General features: G+C 44.4%; 2 protein-coding genes across 2 annotated transcripts in view; one reads left to right on the forward strand and one right to left on the reverse strand.

The window, feature by feature from the left end:
- raver2 (ribonucleoprotein, PTB-binding 2) lies at positions 1-21,002 on the forward strand. The gene is made up of 18 exons (XM_061296751.1): positions 1-61; positions 135-233; positions 1,767-2,081; positions 3,681-3,747; positions 7,950-8,257; positions 8,327-8,491; positions 10,580-10,771; positions 12,798-12,918; positions 13,583-13,665; positions 13,762-13,860; positions 14,335-14,446; positions 14,857-15,206; positions 15,714-15,822; positions 15,897-16,084; positions 16,413-16,517; positions 16,621-16,719; positions 16,817-17,035; positions 17,666-21,002. The coding sequence occupies exons 3-18, from the start codon at positions 1,776-1,778 to the stop codon at positions 17,804-17,806; spliced, it is 2,664 nt and encodes an 887-aa protein (XP_061152735.1). The 5' UTR covers positions 1-61; positions 135-233; positions 1,767-1,775; the 3' UTR covers positions 17,807-21,002.
- The window catches only part of jak1 (Janus kinase 1), a 10,636-nt gene continuing 7,431 nt past the window's right edge, over positions 20,441-23,645 (reverse strand). The window contains exons 18-25 of the mRNA XM_061296750.1: positions 23,443-23,593; positions 23,169-23,257; positions 22,877-23,069; positions 22,679-22,803; positions 22,399-22,571; positions 22,208-22,325; positions 21,727-21,837; positions 20,441-21,611 (exon numbers count right to left, since the gene is read on the reverse strand). Of these exons, the coding sequence (XP_061152734.1) occupies positions 21,498-21,611; positions 21,727-21,837; positions 22,208-22,325; positions 22,399-22,571; positions 22,679-22,803; positions 22,877-23,069; positions 23,169-23,257; positions 23,443-23,593 (1,074 nt within the window). The 3' untranslated portion in view covers positions 20,441-21,497. The remainder of the gene's footprint in view (positions 21,612-21,726; positions 21,838-22,207; positions 22,326-22,398; positions 22,572-22,678; positions 22,804-22,876; positions 23,070-23,168; positions 23,258-23,442; positions 23,594-23,645) is intronic.

Consider the following 23,645-nt stretch of genomic DNA (forward strand, 5'->3'; position numbering starts at 1 on the left):
ATCATCATTATTTTGCAATATCTTCCTCGTATGCCCATGCCTGACTTCCTGTCTGGCTTGTGTGAGTTCTTCAGCCTCATGAAAATCTTTGTGCGGAATCCAAAGAACATAGAAATGCTTTCTTTTCTTTGCAGGCTGCTCCATCTCCATTCCGTCGTCAGTGTGAACTGGGCATGGCTCGCCACCTCCTCACCTGCCATTCAGCAAACACACGGATCTGCTGAGCAATCCAGGTGCTGACCCCCACCACCCACCCACGCACACACACACACACACGTGGCACAATGTAGTGAAGATTCACTGTGTTCCACACTACGGGCTCTGCAAGCAGCTTGGACTCCAGGCCGAGCAACATGACACGGCCAAATGCCTGCAGGTACGCATATGCGCTTGCCTGGTGAGATCCGGCCCACAAGTCCTTTCAATGAATGCCAGTGACCCAGCAGTACGTATATGGCACTTGGCTCTGCCCTTCAAATGTTTTTAACTTGGGGTATTTGGATGATGGCACGACATACATGTTATCAAGACTTCCTAGCCTTTGTATGATGGCAAGGGAAAGGATCAGATAATTGTAGGTAAGTGTAGATGTGGAACGATCTGCATTTACATCCTCTCGGATAGAATGTTGATCTTCATTTTTATCCTGAAACGACTTGGTTCAATTCAGAATGCATTTTGTTCATCTTGTTGGCCATGCGAGCTGACGAGTGTGATTGTCTGGACCTTGATCTGCCAAGAAACACTTCACACAGATGGCAAGAGAGAAGATGGAGGTTGGAAGGTGCATGGGCTTTGATTTCAATATCGCCAAAGCGACCATTTGGAAGTGGCTTCATGTGTGACATGTTATGTTAGTTAGTGTGTGAATGTATTATTATTATTATTAGTCTTTTTGTGTCTGTCAGAAGCCCATTGTGAGGGCAGAGTGGGGATGCGGTGTTCCCAGTGTTTGCCAGGAGCAGCTTTCCACCCTCCTCGGGCAGGAATGCTCCGTTGGCTGTTAGGTTGGCATTCGCTTCATGACGTGGGTAGAGAAAGAGAGAGAGAGAGAGAGGAGGGAAGCACACAACCAACCATTCAGAGTCACATTATCCATAAAAGAAAACGGGAAGCTCAAGTGCTTTGCAGGTAGAAGAAGAAATGGCTTCATTGGACTTCACCAGAGTGATATTTATGCACATGTATTTACGCGTTGGTTTTAATTGGTCTAAATTAGGATTAAGAAGAACCCAATTTGTAGATTATAGAGCATACACGGTAATCTAATCAAGGGAGGATGAAAGAGTGAGGGGGCTCCAATGAGTGTCAGCGATGTGCTTTGTGGCACCTCTTTAGATGTGAGACTGAGAAATCTCTTGTATATTTTGTGTCTGTGTCAAGTGTTCTTGCGTAGTTATTGATGCACAATTTGGGAATTAGTTTCAGCCACTCTATTTCAATCATGAATAGCGTGTGTCACTTTAATCTTAATCATTGGTTTTCTGTCACTGTTTGATTCGATTTTGACGGTTACATTTGACAATAAGCTTTTTCAACTGAGGAAAAGATTGCAAGGGTTTGTCATTCCTATCTTGGGTTTATTTTGTTGCTTGTTTATGCATTTGTTGCAATTTTGCCAAAGCAGTTTGCCGAATGTCAAGTTTTTCTGTCTCACTCGCAGGCGCGCGTGCGCACGCACGCACGCAAACGCGCATTTGACTTGCCCGGCAGCACCTGCTCCCTGCCTCACTCACGTTCTTCTTTCCTGCACACTCTGCTCGCAGACCAGCAAAATGGCGGCAACGTCATCCATCCAGCCGCCGAGCGTGCACTCTTCTCTAGCGCAGAAGAGTGCCATTTGTCCGCCCATGAGCAGCCCCGAGAGCCAGCAGCCGGAGGATGAAGATGCGGCGGCTGCGGCAGCGACAGCGGCTGCGGGAGCGGCCGCGGCTGGAGCGCAACCCGCAGAGCCAAGCCTCCGTGACTTGCCCGAGCTGGAGCCGGCGGAGATCGAAAAGAGGCTTGCAAAAACTCGCCAAGAGCTTCGCAACAGACGGAAAATACTTATTAAGAACCTCCCGCCCGACACAAGCAACCAGGTAAGAAGTTGACAGGTAGGCTGGCCAAGTCAAAGTAGCGCGGTGCACGTCCTTGGTGCGTGCGTAATAGTTTACGCGGGACCAAGTACTTTTCAGCCGCTTTCATTTGATTAAAAAGAAATGAAATGGAGAAAATGAAATGGTGTCATTAAAGGCCACTTCTTAAAACAACAAATCAAATCAAACAATGATGACCTAAGCCTTTCGGAGTGGGAACATTTGATTTTCAAAATGGACACATGGCACATGGGCCAGGTGAGGTAGGACTAATTAATCCACATACTAATTCATTTGATCCTATTTCATTAATTGACCAATTATTTGACCAAATAACTCCAACAAATTGAAATGTTTTTTATTCAAAGAATTGCCATATTAACAAAGTAATCAATTATTCGATTATTAGGAATAAATATATTTGATTAAATAACACGAGGGCGAAAGCAGCTGAATTAATGCAACAATAATGACGGGATTCTGTAATAGCACTCATGCAAATGCTTAGTGGGCTGGATTTAGAAAAGAAAAAAGTGCATTTGATTTCACCCCAGGGCAACGCTATGCTCGCTCTTTCTATACCTGCGCACCTTTGATGTAAAATGAAATTCCCTTCATGTATTGCTATGCAAGAATGACTCCCATTTGAGCCCTTAGCTTTGATTACCTTCCCCGATTTTCTTTCTTTGAATGTTTCTTTTTCCGTTGGAGGTCGGCGTACAAAGCATGTTATGGGATGCCATGCAAGACTATTTGAATGACATGGGAAGGAAAGGTGCTGTTATAAAAACAAGTGCATTCCTCATCATGTCAGTAGCATTGGGATACGTATGTGTCGGCAGCCACATGATGTCTGCCCTGCTGAATGCGCACATAGTGGAAATGTGTCGTAGTTGTGGTTTGGATGTTGCTTTGAATCTGTGATTTACTGACTGGCTGGCTTGACTGCGGTCCAGGTCATTGGCACAAGCTCTGCTCTTGCATTGCCCGCTTTGCTCACTCACACTTGTGATTTGTATTTATTGCAGTCGGACAGAAAAAGCAAAAGAAACCACAGCACAAAACCCTAGATGACAACCTTCTTGCTCCATGGAAGTTGGATACTATTTGATGCGGACAGGCAGCGCTACAGCGAAAAGCAGCACTCTGATTTTCAAGGGCCAGTGTGCTGGGTCTGTCTGTGTGGGCTGCCTTACATGGCTATTCCTGATATGGAACATGCCTGCTGTTTGCTTTGAGTGGGCTGGAAAAGAGGAGGCAGCATATTAGAAAGTTCTCAAACGCTGTTGGGCAATTGCTTTGTCTGTTTGGAAATGATCTGATGCATAGCACTGAGTGTTGCTGGGTTTTTTTTTTCATCCAAACAGCAGTGACAAATATTTCTATGGTTGGTCATTCCATCCATCCTTTGTCCATCCAACAGAGGAGGCAAAAACGGTCCAAATCAAGGCACTTGATGTTTTCTACGAGTTAGTCGCTCGATATTCATGTCAGACTTTCAAACGAACCGGAAATTGAAGCCGAAATGCAATTACAGCAATCCCTCATTTCTAGCTGGGCTCATGACGGTGCGGCTAACCTTCTTTCTCTCTCCTGTTTCAGGAGGTCCACGAAATCCTGAAAGAATACGAACTGAAGTACTGCTTTGTCGATCGCAATAAAGGCACAGGTAAAAGTCACGCACAAAAACCACATTGCGACTTACAGACACAACAAATGCGGAACCGTAGTAATACATTGCTGCCCAAATGATCGATGGTTAATTAGCGGAGTGTACTCAAGCTCTTAAAAGTGAACGCGCCTGCTAAGTTAACAACTTTGTCGCTGTATTTAGACCTCTGTCACAACTCTCTTTTCAAAAGGTGGCTCGCAAAATGTATCGCTACTTGAACTTTTTTTACTGAAGACTTTGGAAGAGCCTGAGGCTCCATCGCAGTTCCAGTCAAAAGAGAGAGTAGATATTCATTCCGTGGACACAAATTGGGCCTGGTCCCTATGGAGGCGGGACTTTTGTGGCTTGACTCTCACTTATCGAAACAAAAGCTACGAGTAGGACCATTGCTATAACGGGAAATACGCCATCATGTTTTATTATGATTGAAACGATTAGGAAGAAAATGAGCATACAGTCAGCTGGGTTTGCTTATCCTACAAATCTATCTCGCCCAGTGCGATTGTAATTGATGTATTTTTCAAAGTGTTCAGTCCCATTTGGAATGAGGATTGACCTTTTTCCTCGAATGCCACAGTGACACACATGGCTGTGCTTGCCCTTAAAAAGACTTTTTCTTTCCAGGGAATTCTTGCAGAGCAACTATTTTTAGTCAGCACAGGCAGTCCAGCAAGACCAGCACGACCACACTTATAGTAGGAGAGATAAGTGATGTGTCTTTGGGCTAACAAGTTGAGTTGTAGGTGCAGCTTTTGAGGTTTTTTTCTTCTTACTGTCATCGAAAAACAACGATTAGCGTTTAACACCCATACTAGTGTGGAAAGCATTCGCCAGGAGTCTCGTTATCATAATGGGATATGTCGCAACTGCTTTGTGAAGACTTATTTTGGCAAGTTCTGTTCGACTAGTACAGGGGGGAACTTTGACTTTTTTGACAATTTATTTAGCAGGAATGCAGTGGAACTGACTGGTATGAGAATGAAAAAAAAAACCCCGGAGTGTTCTGTTCTGTGCCTCGTGAGAAAAATGTGATAAAGGCTTCTAGGTAATATTGTCATGAATTTTTAAGTAGCCCTTAAATAGTACATTATAGCAAGGATGTGCTTTTGCTGGAATCAGCTCACCAAACTGAGGTCTTCACTCGCTACATAATATTTAGTAGGTATCTTGCTACAGAAATTCATCCTATTCCCATTCCCTGTTGTTATTTACAATGAAAACACAAATGTCGAGATGGTATCCCTTTTTTAATAGCGTCATTCCTCAAGAGGAAAGCGCACGTTGTCCTGGGACTGGGGCTGTGTTGGTATTTTATGATTGCTGTGAAGTCCAGACAGCTCCAGCGTAAAAACACACGGTATGCAAGAGCAAGGGCAATATTTGTAAGATGAGTTATTGCTAAGGTTTAAATAATACGGAGGAGTCATAAAGGCCAAACATGGTCTGAACAGAGTCCAGTCCAGTTTGTTCGTATTTCAAAGCCATTTTGTCGCAGGACATCTATTTGATTAATTGGCGACCATTCCAATGTACGTTTGTATCGGAAAAGTTATTTTGGTAGCTTTTAGTACGGAGCATAACTCTCCGCTTGCATTAAAATGACCGAGTGTCCTCTCACTGAAATGTAGCTTCGGCTGGCTTCTTCACCTCATGACCATATTAGTTCCCTCTCGGCCTCTGCCTTATTAGGTCATGATGATGGCAGTGTTTATGTCTGTGTGTCGTGCAGTGCACCTGTCTTTGTTTCAGCATGTCTTTCCATTTGTGGTTCCCTTTGCAACACTCACCATATTTGCATTTTCACGTGGTCGTATAAAGGCGAGGTCGTTCTCCGAGCCTGCACGTGAGTCACTTGGCACAAGTGCGGAGGTTTACGTAGTCGTCGGACAACACTGTGGAACTGCGGATGTGAAAGCCAGAATACAATAGTCCGGGTGATCCTGGGTGAGCCGGCATTTCAATGGAAGGCTTTGTGATTGTCACTGCGCTATTCACTGATCAGGCAAAAATCACATGGGTTGAAACACCAAGGCTAGCTTTCCTGTCATCCTTTGGATTTGATCATTTCTTCTGCCATTTATCGTTTTGATATGTAAGTCTGGGAGCTCTGGCGTTTTTAAAGACGAAAGGCTCCGAGGCTGAGAGAAGATGCAGTTCAAATGTTTCCTTGTGTACTTGACTGCAGTCGAGCTGGAATGAATGTGCAGATATGGGAAAGAGAATGAGGGTCTCTTTGAGAGCTGCAATGCTGGCCAATCAAGGCTACATTTGGTCAGCCTTATGCAATGCATCGGCTTACTTGTGCCGGTGTTTCGCACGAGAGGCGCTTGGGATTTATTTCGTTGTTTATTTGATTGATAGCACACCATTTTCAAAGCGTTTCAGTATCCTTACCAATCTTGAAGACAGACACATCCACAGACCCCTAAGGCTATTAATATTATTCTATCTATCTATAATATCAGCATATTGCGAGGATATTTGCGCCGCCTCCCTTCAGTGTTGTCACACCTGCTTGAAAATGGCTCAGGCTGACCTTTTTAGGATAGGGAAGTTTCTAAATCCCGTCTCCGGCTTCCTGCTGTCTGCATGCTGTTTCAGCTCTGAAGGAAAATTGAAAGCAGTGTTTCACCTTTGCCTAATGAGATGATCTGCGAAATGGTTAGGTTTACGTTTGGCCCGATGATGATGAGGATTCATGGAAATCGTTAAATAATGGTAACACGACACATTCACCGACCGCACCAACCTCTACATTTCTCATGCTGCTTTTTCTAGAAGATGCCTCAAGGCTGTGCCATTATTTGAATGGGATTCAAGAGCAATAATGTTAGCATGTTTAAAAAAATAGCAAGTCATGTGAAAGATATGGTATTAAAAAGTAGGAAAGTTATATGAACATTCATTTTTCCCTATCAGCTTATTATTTGAAGGAGTTTCCTGACTCCACATGATACCTGATCCTGACCTTTGGAAAAACATGAGGGCTGATTCCCATTAGGCCCACCTTGCATAAAACAAGAAGGGTATCTTCGAGAGGCTTTTCAGATATAGTTTGAAACGCACCTGATTTGAATTCTTTTCTTTAAATGGGAACATAGTGTCATTTTGAAAAGAGCGCTTTTCAAACCATTCAGCTTCCTTTCCTTCCCAATTGCCGACTTTGTCCTCAGAGGAACAATAGATGTGCCCCCCCCCCCCCCCCCCATCATTAACATGCTGCAAAATGTTTTGGAGTTTTCTGTTGCTGCCCACTCCCAAATTGCAGTCCCATTATTTCTACGGTTATTTTTAAGCTATTTTGTACTGTTGGAGAAAAGTAGTGTGCACAATTTTGCACCATCCCACGCTTCTCATGCAACATTTCAATTATAGCCAAATGAGAGCGAAAACACTTCCATTACCTTGTAATGCTCGGTATCATCCAGTCCTCTCTGTTGAAAGGAGATTGGAATTTTAGTGTAAGCAGTCCTGTGCAAGTGTACGTGTCTTAGATGAGGCTTGAGGGAATTGAATCAGTTAGAACAACATCTTCTTTGTGCCGTCTTACCGTCTTCATCTTACACCAAATCTACTTCGATAGTTTGATTTTTAGTGATGGATACAAAATATCGTTTTGACTTGATGCACAGCACCGTATGAGATGTGCACATTTTGGAAATCAGCAAGGGATACGTTCGTCTTCAATTGCTTCAATGAGCTTGCCTTGAGAAATATTCTAAATATAATATCAATATCCTGTATCATTTTGTGCATTGGTCCAAAGTCTCCAATCAAGTCCAAAGTGAATGCACACTGTTCAATGGTCTTAGCATTCACAGCTAGCATTCAAGTAGTGTTAAGGATCACAGCTAAGTGTGCATGTTCTTTGACAATGTGCCTAAAGTGTGTACGTGTGTGTCAGTCACAGTGTACTCCCCCTACATTGTGGCTTCCTTTTGGCTTTATCGCTAATGTGTTGTCTTTCTCTTTGTGTAACTGTCTGTGTCTTGTCCTTATGACTGTGTGTGGTGTCGGTTGCATGTTGTGTCACACTTCCCGACCTATTTTTGTTTTTTGTTTTTCTTCATGTGCATGTCAAATGTGTCTGCTTTGAATGTATGTTTGTCATCCGTTTTCATTTGTTTGTGTTGGTTCTTGTCTGTGTGTGTGTGTGTGTTTTTCCTTTGTGTCTGTCTCCATAATGTCCACTCCTCCAGCCTTTGTGACTTTGCTGAACGGGGACCAGGCTCAGGATGCCATCCGCTCCCTCCATCACAGCACTGTCCGGGGACGCCTGATCAATGTCACCCTGCAGCCGACAGACTCGCTGCTGTGCCTCACCAACCTGCCCCACACCTTCAGCGGCCAGCAGTTTGAGGAGCTGGTACGTTCCTACGGAAACATCGAGCGCTCCTTTCTGGTGTACAGCCACCTGACGGGCCACTCCAAAGGCTACGGATTTGTCGAGTACATGAAGAAAGACTCGGCTTCGCGGGCCCGTTCCGAGTTGCTGGGACGACCGCTGGTACGTTTGTGCTCGCACGTTGCCTTTGAGTGATCCGAAATGGCGCCAAAACATTTCTGCCATTTGTAGGGGGACCGCTCACTGATGGTGCAATGGATGGACGTCAACCAGCTGACTCAGGAAGAGAACCTGCACTCCAAATGTGTGTGTGTGGACCGACTGCCTCTGGACCTCTGTGACTCGGAGGAGATGAGCCAAATCTTCTCGGAAACATACAAACCGGTCTTCTGCCAGGTAAAAGATGCTGCCCAAGATCATGCAAATATGGTTTCCATCGTCCCTCTATTGTTGTATTTCATCCACTCCACCATCTTGCAATAACTCACTATGTGATCTATTGCCTTTCCTGTTTTAGCTCCACCCCTCTGGCCTCTCCCACCTAGAAATCAATAGACTCCCACCGCCATTCTAGTCCCATGGTGCTTTGTGGGTGTTGAGCTCATGTTGCTTGGCTTTGACCTATGGCTCACTGACTCTATTTTGAATGGATGATGCATTTTTTGTACCGTACATTACTGCTCTGCAGCATTTCATTGGGTTCTCAAGGCTTGTGAAAACGAACCAACAAAAGAATACAGCGTCGGATCGTGGAGAAATAAAACGTGCTCCAGATTCAAAAAGGGCAAAAATAAAAAGGAGCTTAGTCATTGTCATTTCCTGCACTTCGTTGTATGTAGTTAAGACTCATCTATGAAAAAAAAACATTTCTTTGCGCTTTGTATTTATTTGTCATGTATTGTAAGCCGTTGGATTCGCTAAGCCTTCCTCTATTAGTTGGGCAGAGGCTTTTTTCGGATCAGAGTGCACTTAAGCCTGAGTCTGCTACCCTTGAAAGGGCCCTTCACACAGCAGTTTCCTGAAAAGGTGGCCAAAGCAGAGGGTGAAAGAGAGAAAAAACATTTCTTTATTACTGGAGAGGCAAAGGTGAACAAATGGACACGTTCAAAAACATACGTCAAAGGGTGAGGAAGAAAATGGGGGAATATCAGAATTTTAGACTGAGTTCAAGTTACCAAGTAAATCCTAAATTGGTCATTTTTCAATCAATTCAACAAAGTCGGTAAAAATGTAAAGGTGCTTTTCAGACCAGATCCTGTGATCATAAATTTGAAATTCAATATGGAATCAAATATGAGTGCTGATACAGACTGCTCTCTCACTTTTTGCATTGTTACTCAGGCTTGCATTCAAAGTTGATAGCCCACATGCAATTTGGACTCAAACTGGCTGAATAAATTATTGATGTAATAAGTTTTACATTTTAGCCGTCATCTCTCACTTCTGCACACAAGAATAATAATGAGCACATTTTGATTTGTTTTCCCTTCCCACTCACTCCTGTGCTCATCTTTTTCCCCCTTGCCTTGTCACTTTGGCTCTTCTCTCCATGCATCCATGCATCCATGCATCCATCCATGCATCCATCCATGCATGCATCCATGCATCCATCCATCCATCCATCCATCCATCCATCCATCCATCCATCCATCCATCCATCCATGCATCCATCCATCCATCCATCCATCCATCCATCCATCCATCCATGCATCCATCCATCCATCCATCCATCCATCCATCCATCCATCCATCCATCCACCCACCCATCCATCGGGAAAGCGGGAGAGTGATTCATATCATTTCCATGCAGTTTGTTTAATGTATGCTGATGATAATGGACTATCGACCCACTCGTCGACCCACGTATCCATTTTGCTCTCTTATTCTCTCCATGCGTCTTGTGTTCAGACCGGAGGCACCAAATAGCAAATGAGTGGATGCAAGGTGGGAGGTTTTGTCCTCTTGATAGATTGACGATGGCTGCAAACAGTCATTAGCCCTCATGCTCGGCGCAATCACTTCCAACTGATATTTTTTGCAACTCATTGATCGTTGAATATCATTCCCGTTGTTACTTCAAATCCACGCAATCTGTGAAGTTCAACGTATTCTTCCACCACTACTGACCAAAGGGTGGGTGATATTTTAAAGATGAACCTCCATAATATTTCTCATTAGTAGCCATTAGCTTCTCTGCATTATTTAGCTACATACCTCGTAGAAGCTGGAAAATGCTACTTAGTGGAGAAGAAAGCCGAACCCCTGCTCAGCCGGTGAGACTTGCACTCGTTCTATTTAACGATCTATGGAGGGGAAAAAAAGTTCATCAAGCAATTCATGCCAGGTAAGATGTTATGTTGTTGGACTTTTGTGACCATAACAAACATAGTGGAGTCCATACGTTCACCGAGATGGCACTTTAATGATCAACTTTGTGATGGAGGACTTGACGAATATGCTGATATTGTCACACGATGTTCCCAGCTCGCTCAGGATGAAGGAAGTCCGGTGCGCGGCTTCGGTGTGGTGGAGTACGAGTGCGCGGAGCAAGCAGAGTCGGTGCTGCTTGAGATGGACCGAAAAGTAGTGGGAAGACAGGAGGTCCGTCTGTCGCTCTGTACGCCCGGCACCTCAGGGAGAAGCACCCTGGCTGCGCTTATCGCTGCCCAGGGTATGGTGAGTCACATTTCAAAACTTGAAGCAATTTTAATGAGCATAGAAGAAATATCATGAATTCGTTCACCAGGTGACGACCTGATTCTTATTTGGAAATGTTCTTCAAGCCTAAATGGCAGTCGTGGAAGTATATCTGAAAGCAAACAGACCATGAGGCTATCAATTCACTTTTAATATGAATTTACTTACATCCTACCTTTTCAGCAGCAGTTTTGAAGATTTAATCCTATCATTTTTCTTTTCTGTTTTTTTTCTAAATATTCTTCAGATATGAACTCACTGTCATGGTAGAAAAAAAACAGGAACACCTAGCAAGCTTTTCGAACAGATCCCTGCTTCATAGATGAGCAATAAAAGCAAGGACAAACATGGGGCCGGCCCAGCAGGTGCTGCCATTCTCACAGCTACTTCTAATTGTGTCGCCGTAGCTGCTTGTTTAGCACGCAACGCAGCGCAGTCAGTGTTCAGATGCAAGAAAACTCCCGGCGTGGCTGAGGAAGTCCTTGTCGCTGTGCTCTCCCATCCAAATCAGCAATGTGGCATTGAACAAGCCCTGACATGATAATTACAGCTCAGAAGGCGGATTAGTCTCTCCTCCATAACGCCAGCCACACCATGCATGGCGGCACATGAGCACACACTGAATGAAGTGAACAGAATGGAACATTTTTCTTCTGAATTGGGATTGACTCATTGGTTGGCTGATTAGATCAACTAATATTAGGCCTTGGAATTAAATCCCGCTCCATCCTTCCATCGGGAGAGATTGGAGTCAAAACCATTCACACAAATACAAGTCACCACTTCATAAGAGAGTACAAGAAAACCACCTTTTGTTAATAACTTGTCACCTATGTCAAATTCATCAGTTCATACTTGTTTGCAAGTTTTTCGACTTCCTCTCTGTCAAGTTAAACAAATACTGCACAGTATCATCATCATCCTCATCATAATAAGCACAGTTTGAGAGCTTTACCTTGCCTCAACTACCCGACGGCCACGTCAGATTTATTTGAATACATTTGGCAAAACAAACTAATGAAAGAAATGACGATCCAGCTCGTGCTCTCAGGCGATTCTCTGATTTGTCCCTTTTGGTCGATGCCATTGTGAATGCCAGGCACCAGATGGCTGCCTGCGTCCGCCTCCTTACGTGCTTGCCGCTTCTCGCTTTCCATTCTTCGCAGCTTTCTTACTTCTCTGGCATTGGAAAGTGTGTGTGCGTGTGTGTGTGTGTGGTGTATGTTCATGTGTGGGCGGATGGCAGGATTATGTGCCTGCCAGTAGCTAAACAGATTGATGCATGCTGACATTTTTTTCCAAGTGAAGGAATAGCAATGAGAGAAGGTTTTCTTGCTTCACCTCTTTTTTTCTTGAAGGTTGCTCTCTCATTCACACACACACACGTAGAGCACACGTGTGTGTTCCCTGCCTCTTGCTGACGTGACAGGGTTTACTTGGGCCAAAGTCATGCCTTTGCCCCAAGGCAGACAAGGAAGAAATAGAACTGGGCGGCTAATGTTTTCAATAGCAGCCAGAACATCCGACATCTGTGCAGACTAATATTTGCAAGAGATTCTGTTAAAAATGAAATTATATGAAGCATTATGGTGCTGCCACTGGTTTGTTACTCACAATAATAATAAGATCAGTAAATAAATCCGTTTCTATATCCACACTTGGATGTGGTGATTTTTCTTGCCGCTCTCCTCTTCTGACCTCATTGTTTCTCCTCTCTTGGCCTTGAGCTTTCTGCCTTTTTTTTTTTTTCCATCTGCTCTGTCCTTTTCTTCCTTTGTGCCCAAAATGCGCTCTAATGACACGGCAGATGCATCCGGATGATGGCAATGAGAGCAAGTGTGACGGCAGCCACCGCAGGCAGGCAGGCAGGCAGGCAGGCAGGGCACTCCAGATGAGATGAAAGACGGGATATTTGGATTTGGCCCGCACACACACACACACACACACACACACACGCACACTTTGTCTTGCGCCTTTAAAGACGTGTTTATTTGCTTGTGTGCAGATTCTAAGTAACAGGAAAGGGCTGTTGCCGGAACCCAACCTGGCTCAGGTGTTGACCAGTATGACAAACCCTGCAGCCTTACAGATCCTCTTGAGACCTTATCACACTGGCAAACGGGGAGGTGAGACTGCGTGCAATCTCTTCCATCCAACACTAAAATGTCAATATCATGGTGGGCTAGGCATCATTTTTACATTTGCAGCGGTAGACAATTGAAACCCTGCTGGGAATATCATTTGCAGAGTTTTTTGGTCCAACCATTACTTTAATGCGCTAATTAGACTTTGCAAGGATGCCTTTGCGTTGTGCATGAACAGCAGCGCCGAAAGGAATTCCCTCGTCATTGTGGAAATGACAACTGTGCACTCGCAACGTAAATAATCTTCCGGATGGGATGCTTGAGTTCTTTCTTTCCTCAACTCAAGCAGTACTTTTGCTTCAAGCAGCTTGGAAGATAATCAAAGGCTCCCTGAAGAGTCCGCTCGGCTTGTCGGGGCCTTCGTTATTTGATTAATAGTTAATCAGGTATTAACATGAAATTGCGCGACATTAGCGGGACAAATGAGAGCCGGAAGAAGAGGATGGAGATAAGAGGTGGGGGAGCTTTCTCTGAGCAAGAGCACACGATTCAAATCTATAATTAGGGCTTTGATTCAATGTTAAACTTTCTCTACCTATTTCGAAGGGAGCTACCGTTAGTCTTTTTTTTTGGCTTGCATTTATTAGGAGATGGTGTGTGATGATCACAATGGATGGGCCAAATGGTACTTTTGTTTGCTTTTCAGGGAAGTATGGGCGTCGCATGAACCTGCCATTTCTCAGGCCGCCGCTCACCACCGCTCTTCTGACACTTGGAAAAGCTCAACAGGTGACAGCCGCATCAACCCCAGTGTGTGTGTGTGTGTGTGTGTGTGTGTGCGCGCACGTGCATGCTTGCTTTACGGAATCATCTTTTGCCTTGCAGAGTGCCATGTTTGGCAATGGACTCCTTCTTCAGAACCTCCTGCACATCCAGCTTGCTCAACAGCAGCTTCTACACATCAAAGACAAGTGCATCAGCAGTGTAAGATGCGTCTGAGTGTGTGTGTGTGTGTGTGTGTGTGTGTGTGTGTGTGTGATGTTGGCTCCAGCACACTTTTGCCATTTCCAAAAAGCACAATTCAAGCAATAGGTTTGTCCCATTTTTGAGCTGCAATTGGATTGGCCTGAATGGGTGGCAATAATGCCAGTATGCCAGTATGCCAGCTCACAGCCACACATTGAACGGGACAAAAAAAAAACGATGAACTAGTTCATTTTTGAAGCAATGGAAGGCGAAATGCGACTCATATTGGATTTGACCTGTATCAAATTTCTTTTAAGACTGAGTGGCTTGATTTTGATTTTGATTTTGTTTCCAAAACTACTACTACTATTATTATTTTGAAATCCCACTGGCACGACAATTGGATAATTGGATTTTGTATATGCATGACGTACTGCATGTTTTTTTATAATGACATTTTGATGTAATAACTTTCTCTTTGCACCTCCTCAGGCCTCCAGCCTGCTGGGAGATCCAGCCAGGTTGCTGGTGCAGAAAACTTTACCTCTGCGCACTCCAGGCCTCATAGCAGTTGGGAAAGGCCTCCTGGGAGACTCCCCCTCAGGTCACTAGACTGCTTGTCATGTAAAGCTGAAGCATAATTACTAGAAACTCATGAAAACATGTTGACAGCCATAAAACATTTTTGCTCGGCTTTTATTAAAACTGTGTTTATTGATTTCCTTTTTCTGAACTCCATGTCCCTGTTGATTAGACAATAACTCTGATAGCATATCATTTTTCTTTGCAGACTCTCTGATCTCTTTAAATGTGTTTGCATTCACTTACATTGATGTGTTTACCAAACTATTGACTGCTAATGAAAACATGGATTAGTGGCGATGATTGAAATGAAAACCAGCTTTATTGGCTGTGTCGAGGCAACCGAGCTGTAGGGGGTTCATCTCCTTCTTCCACTAATATGAAGAGTTTCTCTTTCGTCACTTTTGCCGTCTCTTCCCCTTGTGTGGACAGAATTTTGCAACGAGCCTGTGCCAGCGTCAAGCCACAACGCCACGGTGGTGGTGTCGGCAACAGGTGTGATGCCCTACTTCCAGCCCCGACCTGGCGGAGGAGAACAAAACAGCAGCCAGTCCATCAGCGCTGCCCCTGCCGCCTGCTCCTCTTCCTCCATCACGTCTTCTTCTTCTTCTTCCCCCTCGGGCTGTGGTGATAGGCAGGCTGTCCCTTCAGGGAGCCTCATGCAGGGACACAACTACTCTTTGGGAAGAAGCCAAAATACAGCTCCGCCCAAACCCCCAGGAGAGGTTTATACATCCGCCGGGCTTCACACCACTTCAGACGGCTTTCCACTCAGCAACATGGTGAGCGTAGCCAACAACGCACCCTTAATTGGCAACATTTCATCTGTAATATTTGTCATTGGGGTAGGTTGTTACTCCATCTTCTTTCTTTCACAAACACAAATAGAGCCACTATGTGATTAACAGCTTCGAGTCAAATGGAGACGTTAAAGTTTGCTCATCGAGTTTTATCCCGTTTGTCTGTTGGCCCACAAAGCAGCCCCAACACCGGAAGAGAACCTTTCCGTTCCCCTGCAGGCAGGCAGGCGGGCGGGCAGGCAGGCCACTCTGTCTTGCCGACGTATTGAAGTGGAATTTTGCTGGCATCTATTCATTGAGATAATCATATTGCGAATCCCAGGGCTGTCTCCTCTAAAGTCCTTTTTTTAAATGAATGGAAAATGTAATTAACAGAGAGAGAGAGAGAGAGAGCCCAATTCTCTCAGGTTCACAAGCCTCCTAAAACTCAAGCAAGTCATTGTGACTCTGAGTTAACTTCAATAAATGTCTTCAATTCACTCTCTTTAGGTAAACAACGGTCAGAATTCTCTGCTGGGAGAGCCCCCCAAAGATGTCCGACTGCCTTCCAATCCGTACTTGAATCTAGCCAGTGTCATGCCAGGGGTTGTTCTGCAAGGTACTCTGGCACACAAGCAAATTAGGACTCAGCTCTTTTGCTCATCTGATCAAGTCTGCTTTCCCTCTCTGCAGGGTCACTGGGCAATAAAGCCCAGGGAGGGCAGCCTGCCTCGGCCATGTACGGCAACTCGGCGGCGCCAGCGACGACCCCTGTTGTCTCGCAGGCTGGCGGTTCCTTCTGTCAGAACGCAGCCGCTTCCGCCACATCCTCGTACAACACTGACACTTCCTCGGATTACTACAATCAGGCCTACACACAGGTAGCGGAACTAGAGTTGCTATTACCATTTTTTCATGAAGGAGTTCATTCTAGGCAGTCAACTAGCTCAGTGGCCTAGTGGTTAGAGTGCCCGCCCTGAGACTGGAAGGTTGTGGGTTCAAACCCCGGCCGGGTCATACCAAAGACTGTAAAAATGGGACCCATTGCCTCCCTGCTTGGTTCTTATCATTAAGGGTTGGAATTGGGGGTTAGAAGGAGTGGAGCTCTTTACAAGCCCTAGGCTTCGTCTCCCTCCTTGCACAGTTATTGATATAATAATATGTGCTAAACAATAAACTAACTATCTGAATGCACTTGTACGTGCGTAGGAGGCCATGCAACAGTGGTACCAACACTACCAAACAGCACAAGGCTACAATTCGGCAACTCCACAGGTCAATGCAGCCGCTGATTACTCCAAGGACCACACGCAGGTAGTACACACACTGCTTTTGAATTTGTTTTCTTGCGTAAATAGTTCGAATGCCTGCATTGGCGCAATAGCTAATTAAAGGGAAGGCCTTTTTTGTGTTGTAGGTTCCACCGGTTTCCTCGTACAGCGATTACAATTCCTACATGCAGACGTTCACTCAGTATTATTCCCAGTCTACAGCTACTCAGGCCTATGCCGCCAAGGTACTCACACTCGTGCCAAACCTGCTGCCAAGAAAAAGCCAACGTTAACTTATGCTGTGTGATTTGCGATCCGCTACGATCCGCTTCTGTCCAACAGGAAATGGATGCGTGTAAGCCTCTAGGCGTGGCTCTTCATGCCGTCAACAACGGAGTGGCTTCTTCCCCTGCTGTCCTACCAACTGCTGCCATGCTGCCACCTTACAGCACCCTGCCTCTGATGCCCGCTTTCCTCGGCGCGCCGCACCCAATGGCGGCCGGGCCAAATGCTGTCACCCATGCGCAAGCTGCCGCCAGCGACTGGAACGCCTACTATTATGTGAGTAGCAAAATCAAAGCTCACCTCCCTCAGATTGGCCACCTTAACAGAAAACATTGGATTGTTCCTTCAAGAGAAATGCATGTTGCACAATGACATCATTTGAAAAACTAAAAACCAGACTCAATAGAAAAATCACACTTGTATCCAAAAAGACAACAAAAGCATGCAGTCAATTGTTTTGGGTGCATTTCCTGACCTGATGATGATGATGCTTGTTGTCACTCATCTCATCAGTATTTAACAAGAGGAGCTTTTTCTGAAAGAGCTACTCTAGTGATGAGGCCGGATGGATGTGGAAGCCTGAGCTCGGCAGAAGTGTCTGGAGAGAGATTTCCATTTGTTTGGACAGAGAGCCTTTTGTGGCCTCCTGGCTAGGGCTCATGGAGCTCAAGCCCGTTAGCCCGCTCTTATCCTAAAACACACACAAACACAGCGTGTTTGCATTGTTGTCTCGTTCATTTGTGCTGAACTTTGCCAAGCTATTTTTGTCCCGCTACTGTTCAGAACGGAAGCTTCTTCTCTTTAAGAGACGTCACCATTCAGTTTGATCATCCATCCAGCCGTCCTGCAGGGCAGCAGTCAGTCAGTCCCCAACCTTTTTTTGCACACTTGACACTTCTTTTTCAGAATCAGACGCGGGGCCACAAGAGGGAGTACCCCCAGTTGGCGGTGCAGGAAGTGACATCATCGGATGGCGGCTACATCGGGCAGCACTCTCAAGGCCTTGGGGGGCAGTATGCTGATTATTTCAAGAGGAAGAGGCTCTAGAGTGAGCAGCCCGCCCATCTTTCAATCTGGGTCCTCACTTTGGTTGCCTATCACAAACACTGTGGTCCTATTCACGTAGACACAACTTCAAATGTATTCATGTCAAACAATCAACTCCAAAAGGTAAGTTGGGGAACTGAGTGTGCCTTCTTGTGCCGCGTGATGACGCCGCGCAAGCCACTTTATACAGCCCCATCGCTAACCTGGAAACCCCAATGATTGCCTACAAATGCTACCATGTGGTGGCAAAGCACTACTTTTGTCTAAATACAACTTCAACATCAAGATTCGTAATCAAATATGTCTTACCGCTTTGACCTGGGCAATCCAAAAAGGTGAATTTTTCAGCAATGGATGGAATGTACCTTCCCCTAAACATCTGCCAAAAGGGCAATTTGTGGACGCCCAACTGCAACCGCGTCTTCATGTATGTGTGGAAGTGCTAACAAACGGGTCCATATCTGACTTCTATTGTCACGACCGGTTTGCTTCTGTGTAGGTTGTCATGGTTTCTGTCCGCATCTGTGTGCTCGCCCCTCCCTTCCTGTGTCTACTCCCAATCAATGTACTAATTAGTCACCCGCCTCTCGTTACCTGTCTTGTATTTAAGTCATGTCTGCGTGGCACTTGCAGTCGGATCGTTGATGTCTCCTTGGCTCACGTCTTTGTCGGTCAGTTTAGTTCTGTTAGCCAACCCGGTCGGTGGGTCGCTGTTACTACTGCTGTGTTGCTCTTCAATATGTGTTTGATGTGCCTCTATGCGTGTGTGTACTGTTCATACGTGTGCCTAAGCTGTATCCATAGGAAGCGTCAGCCATTTTCTACTCTCAACACTGGGAGAACATCAGGAGATAGGGCATGGACCAAAAAAAAAAAAAAGAGCCCCTTTGACATGTAAGAGTTTTTCACCATGGAGTGTGACTCGCACGTCTAGTGTATTCAAGATCCACATTCAGTATGTTTACCCGCTCTGTTGTGAGCACAATGTACAAACTACAAAAACATGTCAATATATTGTTTTCCAATCCACTAAACTGTATATTTGTAACATCATGTTTTTGTACTCCCTGCAAAAAAAAGTACTTTTTTTCATGGAGTTGTACAAAACCAAAAAAACAAAACGATTGCTTTATCCTGGTCTGTTTTTTTGTTTTCTACTGGACTGGTATTTTAAAGCTAGGTTGGGGAGGCCATGTTAAACAAGGTGAAAGTTGACAAAGTGATTTCAGGTCCATGCGACTATTCCTTTTCAACACTCCACTTTGTGTGTCACTTGTGAGGCCTGTTCCAGATATGTGTATTGACTGCTACAGTATCGCATTTGCTTTTCCCATTGGATTTGTGGAATATTTAATCCAAATGTCAATGAATATGTAATCCAGCGCCTTTGCTTTTAACCCTTGTGTGCATAATAATGATCAAAGAGGTAGAAAGCATTGCGTTTGAAAAAGGATCGAATGTAGTTAAGTAGTACCTAGTTGTCTCTCTCTCTCTCTCTCTCTCTCTCTCTCTCAGTGTAATGTTTGCTAGCGGTAACTCCAATGTTGCTGCAAGGCACGGTGGTGTTTTGTTGCTCACCTTTCAATAACCTTCTTTTATAGAAGCTCATAAGAGCGTGAATGTGATTTCTTTTTGTCTGGCAAATGTTTCTCTTCATGTTCAACTTGAGTTGATGAGGGCTTGCTGCTTTACTATTCCTGCTTGCTATGGCAATAACTATCTGCTGCAACATGTTGAATGTAGTATTGATTGCGTTAGTCGACATTATAATAATCTTACAAAGGACTAGTCATTTAAGAAGTGATTTTAATGTTGCCAAGTGGGATCTCGTGTTCACACAATTCTATGTTTATAGCAATATTCATTTTGTCTTGCATTTATTCTTGCAAAATTGTAACTTTATAGCAGCGATTCTGACCATATTTACTCAATTTAATGACTATTCTTGTAAAAGTAATATACATTTAGTTTTCTTTGTTTCATGCGATTATTTCTATTTGTTCTTTTCAGTGTTACCCTACTACTCATCAATATACTCTTGCAAATATATTTTTTTTAAACTCGTGCTCTACCGTTGCGTAGAATTGTAACGGCGTACTCGCGTCGCCTTAGCACCGCTGAAAAGCAATAGCAGATGAGATTAACCTTCTTTTTAGGGTCACCGGGCTAAAAGAATATGCTCTTCCATGAGACCATTCTATTCTTCTTCTTCTATCATGCTGTGGCCCATGAATATACTTGCAAGCACGACATCATTCACTTGGCCATTTGGTGTCATGCATGTGGGTGGCGGACGACTGATTGAGCCTGTCAACTGCTGACTGAGTCGGTAGGCCGGACGGAATGTGCTGCCTCGACATCTGTAAGTTATTGCTCAGCCTTTTCTCTCAATGTTTTGACTCGACTCCTGTATGCAGGTGGGAAGCGAGCGGACAGCGCTAGCTTTTGATTAGGCCAGCCATACAAATTCAAATTAGTGTTAAGTGCTATTGCTTTTCTATTCGTTTTTTTATGTCTGCAATTGTACGGTATTGTTTTGGTTGGTGTGTGGCAAAGGTACCAGTATGCCTACAAAGTGACCTGTGTGATATTTACAATAGTTTAGATGAAGGATAGAATGTCTGTGATTCACGCTTTGTAAACATAAGGCTTTTATTTATTTGGGATCTGATATAGAGATTTTGCTACATTTTATATCGCTTTGTTTGACTGTGAATGGAATATTTTCAGGAAAAGTTGCGAGGGTTACATACAGGACATACTATATCTATATATACATACACACACACACACACACACGGTGTATATCTTCAAGATGTAGTTATTACATTGCATTTGGAAAGACAAAGAAGACAGTGATTTTATTTATTTTTCCATTGTCTAACTATGGAAGTTATAACCACCATGAGTGAAACTGTTGTCTTCTTTTCTTTTCTTTCAAGAGGAATTGTCTTTTACATTCCCTAATTAAAATGTGGACTCGAATGTTTCCTTTTTCTTTGTCACATTAAAATGGTAAAAGCCTTGCTGAAAGCCTTCACATAAAGAGTGAAATGGTACAGATAAAATGAAAATAGACATAAAGGTAAAACAAATGTTTAAAATACATTTGAACTGAGAATGCCCTGTAAAATAACAAAATAGTAAGGTGCGACTATCAGTCTTGCAACATGTATACTTTTTTTTCTTTTTAATATATTTTCTGGAAAAATAACTTTGTCAAAAGTGACGCTAGCAAAGGAGAATATACTGAAGTGCGACCAATCTGCCAGCACGATCAATGCGATATCAATCAGCTGAAGACGACATTCTTAGCTCTGTTGCAAGGACAAATCAGTGGTGATTTTTTTTTTTCTTTCTTTTTTCCTTTGTCATACGCAAATGAGGGCTGGTCGCAACTGGAAATGCTCCACCAGCCAATGTGTCACGCATGATTCCATGGCTCGGGGCACTCGCTCCGAGAAAGGACTGACACTCGGGATTAAACTAAAATAAAAGCACTCATCAGGGTGTCGCGAGCGCTCGGATGCTTCGGGTCTTGCGATGAGATTGTTTAGCCGCCGCCAATTGGCATATACGGGAGGAGAGCGCACGGTATGTTACAGCGGTTCGATCATACTGATTAGTAGCAAGCAGTGTGGCGTGGCGTGGCGTCCAGAGTACAAGCAAAGTGCTGATGCGGGCTGAAGTTTCATTCGGGAGAGCCCATCTGCTGCCGAATGGCGCTCAGCTCGTCGATGAGCTGCTTGAAGGTGATCCTCTTCTCGGGCGCGTGCTCCCAGCACTTGCGCATCAGCTCATAAACCTGCCACCACAATCACAACATTTCTGTCAGAAGAAGGCGCCCATGATCATGACAAATGATTCTGTTTCAACAATCTCTATCAAATAATGGGAGGCAAAACTCTTGTGTGTCTTACAGGTTCAGGGCAACCGTCAGGTTGTGGTAACCTCTTGCCCTCCTCCAGCACTTGGACCAAACGAACAATGATCATCTGACCATGGTATGAACCAATCATCTTGGAGAAGAGCTGCAGAAGGAAAAGAAAGTAATCAATTCGAGTTGATCAGAAAATACAAGCCTGTTTTCTTGAATCAAATACAATGTGTTGCAAAATATGCCTTAATCAGGGGCTAGGAACAGATGCTTGGCGCCATCCTGTGGCATCTTTGTGCAATTCAGAGAACACACGCTTGGTTTTCAAGTTTATATAAGATGTTTTGTAATCTCATCATTTATCATTACAGAGCTTTAAAGCTTGTATGATCTTTATAAAATGAAAAAAAGGTGACAGATAGACTGAGTGTCCCTAGAACAGATGGACCCGATGCCCATTTCTTCCGCAAAGCTTCCGACCGACCGTACGTATCACAAGGGGAGGCGTAAGTGATTGTGAGCACCTGCATGGGGACCTTGGTGGGGTCACAGTAGGTGATGAGCTCATACATGGTCACTCCAAAAGACCAAACATCCGAGGCAAGGTAGAACTTGCAGTGAGTCAGGCACTCTGGAGCGTACCTGAGGAGAGATTGCAAAGTGAGCAAACTGAGGATCAAATGAAATGAAGTGAAGGAAACCACATCTTATTTACCAGTAAATAGGGCTGTCAATGTCATCCTTGACTGTGTAATAGACTTCATTGTCCTTAATGCTTTTGGTCAGGCCAAAGTCGCCGATCTTCACCGTCCGCTCGTTCTCCACCAGTACGTTTCGGGCGGCCAGGTCACGGTGGATGTAACTTTGAGATCCCAGATAGTCCATTCCCTAAAAATGGAAGATTGTTATTAGTCTGCTGTCTACGAATTCAACCCGTGCAGTGGTTCAGATGAGTTCTTTACGAACGAGCGGGACGAGAGCCGATAGTGCCTTACCCGGCAGATTTGAGTGGCGTAGCTGAGCAGAGTGCTGAGAGTGATCTTGCTTTTGTTGTCAGGCAGGTAATCTTTCAAACTTCCCAGAGGAAGGTATTCCATGATCAACTTGGTGGCCCGACCACCTGCTTGCACACAAATGAAGATGGCGGCACAAAATGGTTTCCAATGTCAAGAGGCAATTGAATGTTCACTGACCCTCTTCCAGGCAGATGCCTTTGTACTTGACAATGTTTTCATGGTAGAGAGCCTTCAGTATATTAATTTCGCTGGAGAGATTGTTGCCCTTCTGTTGTCCGTTGTCAGGCTTAAGCGACTTGACCGCCACTAATTCGCCAGTTCCATCTCCTCGGGGATCATAACGACACAGCTCCACTTTTCCGAAATGACCCTACGGAAAAATCCAGTGACGTACCAATGAATGGTTATTCATCTGACTCGGCCTAAAATGACGTTGCCAAATCATAAAACAGAAAGGAGTGCCGCCGACCTGTCCCAGATCTCTGATGTTCCTCAGAAATCTCTTTTCAAACACAGTCGGGTCCACTTCAGTCGAAGGCTGTGGTTGGATCGATGGATCTATGGGAGGAAAAGAAAGAAGATGTTTGAAATCCCTCAAGCTAACCTAAGAGCAACCTTGACTGCCCGCTGAGTGACATTTAAGCAGAAATGTTTGTATTCAAAAAAAGAAAGAAATAGTAATGGGCTGCCGAGGATAGATAGATAAATAGATAGATAGACACCCTTAGAGAGTGCGGTCTTACTTTTTTCTTCCAGTTTGTCAATGTCTCGGACTATAGCCCTGAAGAAAGGTCTCTTCTTTGGGTCATAGTTCATGCAGTGGATCATCAGCTCGGCTAACTCTCTGTAGTCAGGGGTCGCAAGCTGGCACTTGGTTTCATAAAACCTCTCCTTCTGCTCAAAGCAAAAAAGAATACATGACTGATCCGTTTGAAATGAAGACAAA

Source organism: Syngnathus typhle, linkage group LG14 (assembly GCF_033458585.1).
Source record: "Syngnathus typhle isolate RoL2023-S1 ecotype Sweden linkage group LG14, RoL_Styp_1.0, whole genome shotgun sequence".
NCBI classification, from domain to species: domain Eukaryota; kingdom Metazoa; phylum Chordata; class Actinopteri; order Syngnathiformes; family Syngnathidae; genus Syngnathus; species Syngnathus typhle.